The sequence below is a fragment of the Echinops telfairi genome, unplaced genomic scaffold, assembly GCF_000313985.2.
Source record: "Echinops telfairi isolate 266 unplaced genomic scaffold, ASM31398v2 ScPeMD7_6273;HRSCAF=7185, whole genome shotgun sequence".
In the NCBI taxonomy this organism is placed as follows: Eukaryota; Metazoa; Chordata; class Mammalia; order Afrosoricida; family Tenrecidae; genus Echinops; species Echinops telfairi.
The window spans coordinates 2,808,090-2,813,845 of record NW_022110173.1 but is presented as its reverse complement, the minus strand read 5'-3'; the positions used below and the strand labels follow the sequence as shown (position 1 = coordinate 2,813,845).

General features: G+C 54.7%; 2 protein-coding genes across 2 annotated transcripts in view; one reads left to right on the top strand and one right to left on the bottom strand.

Moving 5' to 3' along the window:
* The window catches only part of CACNA2D4 (calcium voltage-gated channel auxiliary subunit alpha2delta 4), a 126,368-nt gene that overhangs the window by 79,420 nt on the left and 41,192 nt on the right, over positions 1 to 5,756 (top strand). The gene's annotated exons all lie outside the window — the stretch shown is intronic.
* The window catches only part of LRTM2 (leucine rich repeats and transmembrane domains 2), a 17,651-nt gene continuing 11,901 nt past the window's right edge, over positions 7 to 5,756 (bottom strand). The window contains exons 4-5 of the mRNA XM_004710289.2: positions 4,414 to 5,004; positions 7 to 1,372 (exon numbers count right to left, since the gene is read on the bottom strand). Of these exons, the coding sequence (XP_004710346.1) occupies positions 918 to 1,372; positions 4,414 to 5,004 (1,046 nt within the window). The 3' untranslated portion in view covers positions 7 to 917. The remainder of the gene's footprint in view (positions 1,373 to 4,413; positions 5,005 to 5,756) is intronic.

The window sequence follows — 5,756 nt, the reverse complement described above, 5'->3', positions numbered from 1 at the left end:
TCTCTCTCTCTCTCTCTCTCTCCATCTCAGAGGAATCCTTGTGGTATCGGTCTAGGTCTCCCCACCATCCCACGCCCTTGAGTTGACTTGAGAAGGTTATATAGTAAGCCAGAGGTCCTACGGCCTAAGGGCTAGAGATCCAATGGGTAAGCCATGTCTCCGTTACCCCACGGACTCAGCCTCGCTCCCTCGTGGGTGTGTCAGTGTCCCTATCCACGTGATTGTGCTGGTGATGCAATGCGTTGGTGTGAGCGGGACCCAGCGGGTCCTGGAGTAGCGTGGTCTTCAGCAGGTGCAGGGCCATAGTGGCATCAGCCAGGGGACTGTGGTGTGATCACAGGACTGTGTTGCTAAGAGTTGGGGGCAAGACACAGCTGCTAAGTCTACGTTTCATACCAGCAGCTGGACGCTGCTGCTTGCACACCTCAAGGTGATCAAAAACATCCTTCTGACTTAACCAGGAGCTCCTGGCCCCCATGCCACTTCCCCCCCGCCCCCTCAACGCAGATCAGGTAGGGATGAGCGAGGGGCCAAGAGACCCACGGCACGGGCTGACTACGCCAGGGCAGGGAAGGAGACGGGGTGGGGGGCGTGGGAATGCTTGTCCAGAGGCCTCCTCCTGCACAGTCTTCCTTCCCCGTGCCCCCAGATGTTCCAGCAAAGTAGGGGTCCAGCCAGGGGCATCCGCAGGAGCCTTCAGCACGGTGTGGCTTCCGGGGAAACGGAGGAACGTGTGGTTCAGAGACAGCCACAGGGTGGTTTGTTTGCCGGTGGGCTGGGTCGGGAGTGGGACAAGCAGCGGCCCGTGTCAGGCCGAGGCAGGGTGTGCGATGGAGGCAAGCAAGGGGCAGCTCTTCCTGGAGCAGTCCCTGGCGAGCTCCTCAGTCATTCCTACCTGGGCCAGGTGGGCTGGGCTCTCACGCCACAGATGAGATCTGCTTCTGGTCTTCGTGCTCGCCCTCTGGGTCTCCCATCAGGGGCTGGCGCTTCTTGAGCTCCCGGTGGTACTTGGCCATGAGGGAGGCGTAGATGCAGCCATAGGCCGCAGCCACCACCATCATGATGCAGACGACGCCGCAGACGACCCCCGCAATGATAACTGTGCCGATGGCCCGCCGCACGCTCACTGGCCGGTACCTCTGCTTCTGGGGACAGGCTGTGCTGGACTCAGGCTCGGGCTCCGCCCCTGGCTTGGGTTTCACAGGTTCTAGGCTGGCCTTGGTGCAGGGTGGCCCAGGAATATCCAGCCCAGCTGAGCTGTTCTGGTCTTCCAGCTGGGAGCAGTAGTTGAACATCTCCATGGGGACCATGCGCATGTCCTTCCCCCTCAGCTCCTTGGGGAGAGTGCAGGAAAGCTGGTCTAGGCGCCCCCCTGCATCCGGAGAAGGGGAAAAAGGAGATGTCAGGCTGTCAGCAGCGAGAGTCCCTCTGTCCATCCCCAGACCCGCCAAATGGGTGGCCCGGAGGCTGTAGCTTCAACCACGCAGTCAGTCTGAAACTAGAAGGTAGGAGGAAGGTAACTCACATGATTGAGTCGCATACCAAGGTAGGTGAGATACAGGTGTCACGTCACTGGACCCTTACAATGGACAGTGTCATTGTTCCCACACGACAGGTAAGCACACAGCCATTCCAATCATCTCTGGCCTCTCCAGACTCCTACTGGCCCGAGGATGGGAGATGAGGCTAGCACAGAAGGAGTTCAGGAAAGACCCCAGTGTCCTGAGTGGTCCCTGCCCAGCCTGCAGTCCTGGTCTTCCCTTTGCCCCTGAATCTCGCTGCTCTTTGCCTGTCTGTGAACCCAGAGCACAGTCCTCAACAGACTGCCTGGTCCCTCCAGGATCCCTCTCTCTCACAAAAAGGATGGAGATGCCAAGCCACTGCCCCGGGCACTGATCTTCCGCGGGTTGCCTAAGAGTACCTCCTTGGAATGGGGAGAAAAAAAGACTGGGCAAGGATGTCTTCCTTTTCCTCTTTAATGATAATTGCCTGACCCCAGCAGAGAGCAAAGGCAACTTGGGAAGCAAACCTGAGCGGGGAAAAGGAGGGGCAGCCAGTGCTGAAGAGGAGGTATGGTAGAGCTGGGGAGACAGGTTCTCCATCACGCCTTCAGGATGATGGTGAAGCCAGACATGACTGTGGGGAGGTGCAGGGTGCTGAGTAGGGTGAGTGAGAGAGAGGGGAGCTAAGGAGAAGTCTACCTGGATGTCCCTTAGGAAGGGCAAGTTCGATTCCTGCCATCCTTCAGCTTCTCATGAAATCTAGATGGAGGCCACAGATCACCTCTATGGGTGGCCTTGGCCTCCAGCCACGCCAACCCTGCCAGCCCCTCTCCCGGCCCGGCTGCCGCAGACACCACACAGCAGCCACCCGTCTTTCCCCGGGGCTCGTGAAGGCACCGCGGCTGCGGGTGGGAAGGAGCGCAAGGTTGGAAACCACTCTACCACTCTTAAGGTCTGGAAAGACCTGCATTTGGACCCACATTCCCATTCCATGCTGGGAATTCAGTTCCTGGGGATGGTTGGAAGGGGCAAAGATGTCTCCTAAGGAAGAGTCTTGGTCTCTACTTCCCGGGCCCCACTGAGTGCCTGGATGACCCACTGCAAGTCTCCCATCAGTTGGCATGCATCCAGGGTCACCTCGGTATCCAGAGCACGGTGCTCAGGGTTCAGAGAGGTGCACCCCCACTGTCCTGGCCCAAAGACCTCAGGTTGAATCCTAGCTCTCCACCTTGTGCAAGTTATCTAATGTATTCAATTACTTACGAGCCTTGGTTGTCTTCCCTGAGAAAAAATGATGCCTATCTCAATTATCGACTCATAGTCACTCTATAGGGCAGGGCAGAACTGCCCCTGAGGGTTTCCGAGATTGTAACTCTTTACAGGAGTAGAAGGCCTCCTCTTTCTCCCTCAGAGTAGCTGGCAGTTTCAAACTGCTGACCTTGTGGTTAGCAACCCAACAGAACCCACTACACCACCCGCTCTAGGGTCTCTGAGACAGCATCACTCGGTGACCGGGAGGTGAGCATCTCAATTAGCAGCAATAAGAATCAAAACAGATAATAAACATGAAGAAAAAAAAGTTTAAACTGGAAACTATTCAACAAATACTATCACAGTGGCTAGCATTTGTGTGCAACTTTCTAAAGTGGCTTTAATTACATAATACATAAGAATAACATGCAAATAATTGAGATTGTGGCTTGATGTGAAATGAAAGTAGTAAGCTAAGCATGATCATTATTTTCACATCGTTTTAACATTGGTTCATTAATTCAGAAAGTGTTCACTGGGCGCCAAATTGTGTTTGGTTAAGTCCATTTAACATTACAAAGGTTAAACTCAAAACTCTAACTCACTGCCCACATGTGGACTCCCACTCATACTGAGCTGACAGGGCAGAGTAGCACTGCCCCTCGGGGTTTCTGAGACTGGAAGTCTTCACACGAAACTAGACAACCTCATCTTTCTCCCATGGGGCAGCAGGTGGGTTTGATTTACTGGCCTCGCGGCTCGCGGCCCAACTCCTGACCCACTATGCCAGGAGAGTTCCTTTGATGATGAGTACCAGTGGCAAAGGAACACATTTGCCTCAAGACTGACTGTACACCGGCCACTTCTCAAGACACCTGACAGGGATTGCCTCACTTCACAATGGTCCCGGGATACAGCACTGCTGCCGCTTTCCTCCCCATTGTACAACCACGACGCTGCCCCCGGGGGAGCTGGGGCTAGATCTGAGACAGAGAGCAGAGCCAAGCTCCCACCCCGGAGCTGGCACACGGAACCGGGTGGACTTCTTGGCCCTCTTTTCAGTTTCTTTGGTCATTAGAGAATAGTCCCAGGTTTAAGACAGGAAAGCAAGTCAAGCTAAAACCATTTGGCTTCTTATCAGAAGCTTGGACAGTAACTTTCTGGGTGTGTGAATGTGTGTGTGTGTGTGTGTGTGTATGTGTGTGTGTGTGTGTGTGTGTGTGTGTGTGTGTTTTCATTCTATCCCACCCTCCTGTAACTATGCCTACTTGAGAGACGATGTACTCTTCCACCAGGGAAACCAAGAGGCTTGCCTGGTGGGCTGCAGAGCCCAGAAGCATCAGACTGTGTCTCTAAGATCCCTCATTAAGCCTTCGTTAGTGAGATGAGGTTCCAGCGAACCCGCCTTCAAAAGAAAGAGCAGAGACGGGAGACTGGAAGGGACAAAGAAGAAAGAGGAGTGGGGCGGCCAGCACCCAGCCTCTCCGCCTGGCTGGTAGGAAGGTTAATGGCTCATCATCTGGGGGGGAAGCATGGGACTCTTCTGGTCCAGCAGGTAGAGAGGCTCCTGACCTCATCCCCGGCTTGTGCCCAGTCACCAGGAGGAAGTAGGGGTGGTGGTCCTGTGGCCCTCACCCCCACGCAGGCTGGCTCTGCTCACCTCGGTAGGAGAACCACTCCATCCAGTGCTTGAACTCACGCAGGCTACAGTCACATTCCCAGGGGTTGTCCCCAACCTGCAGCAGCTGCAGGCTCACCAGGGGCTCAAACGTCAGCCGGTCCAGGTTCTGCAGGCGGTTGGAGCGAAGCGAGAGGGAACGCAGAGCCGGAAGTCCGTCGAAAAAGCCGGTGGGCAGCTGGGCCAGGCCGTTTATGGACAGGTCCAGGTGGCGGAGCAGGGGAGAGTGCTGCAGCAGGTCCCTGTCCAGGGTCCTGATGCTGTTATTGCGCAGCTGCAGCTCGGTCAGATTCGTCAGGTCCCCGAAAACGGAGCTGGGCAGATGGTCCAGGAAGTTGTTGGACAGGTCCAAACGCTGCAGGCTGGACAGGTTGGTGAATGCCCAGCTCGGCAGGGTGCTCAGCTTATTGTTCAAGAGCAACAGGGTCCGGGCGGCCGCGGGCACGTCTGGGGGCACGGCGGCAAGTCCTAGGCCACTGCAGTCCACCTCCAGGCTGCGGCTGTCACACTTACAGGAGAAAGGGCAGGGGGAAAGGGCTTCCACAGCACACAGGGTGACCCAGCAGATAATCCCTGGGGAGAGAAAAAGGCAATAGTTGAGTCCCAGCTCAGCATGTAATGGTTCTTGACTTTATCTCCTTTGGGCACAAGCTGCAATCCCTGCACAAATACTCATTGACCACATTTCTTAAGTTAACAAAGCCACTCTGTCATGATCGACATGACACGGTATCAGCAGGACTCCGAGGCTCACAGCCCATCTGGCAGAGAGGATGGTCCTGCAGACTCCCTGGTCCAAGCCCAGAGGGCAAGCCATGCTGACCCCCCAGGGACACCTAGCTCATGGAACCTCCCACCATAGATGCCTGTGGGAGCTTGGGTCCCTCTAACACTGTGGTTCTCAACCTTCCTCATGCTGTGACCCTTTCATACAGTTCTTCATGTTGTGGTGGCCCCTGCCCCCCAACCATAAAATTATTTTCGTTGATACTTCATCACTGTCATTTTGCTACTGTTATGACCCAAAGGGGTCACTACCCACAGGTTGAGAACACGGTTCTAACGTGACAGATATTGACAGGGTAAAGGATGTGATGGTATCAGGATTTCTGCTTCTCCTCTCCTCTCGCAGGGTCACTACCCAGAGGAAGAGCCTCTCTTTTTTTTTTTTTTTTTAATAGACGCAGGAACTTTTATTGTGGAATGTGTAATTTGGGTTGGGAGGTGGCAAGTAGATCTACAGAGCACTCCAGCCTTAGGAAAGTCTTTATAAGGGTCTATATGCAAAGATTCCAGAAACTTTTAAGCCAATATTTCTGACTGGT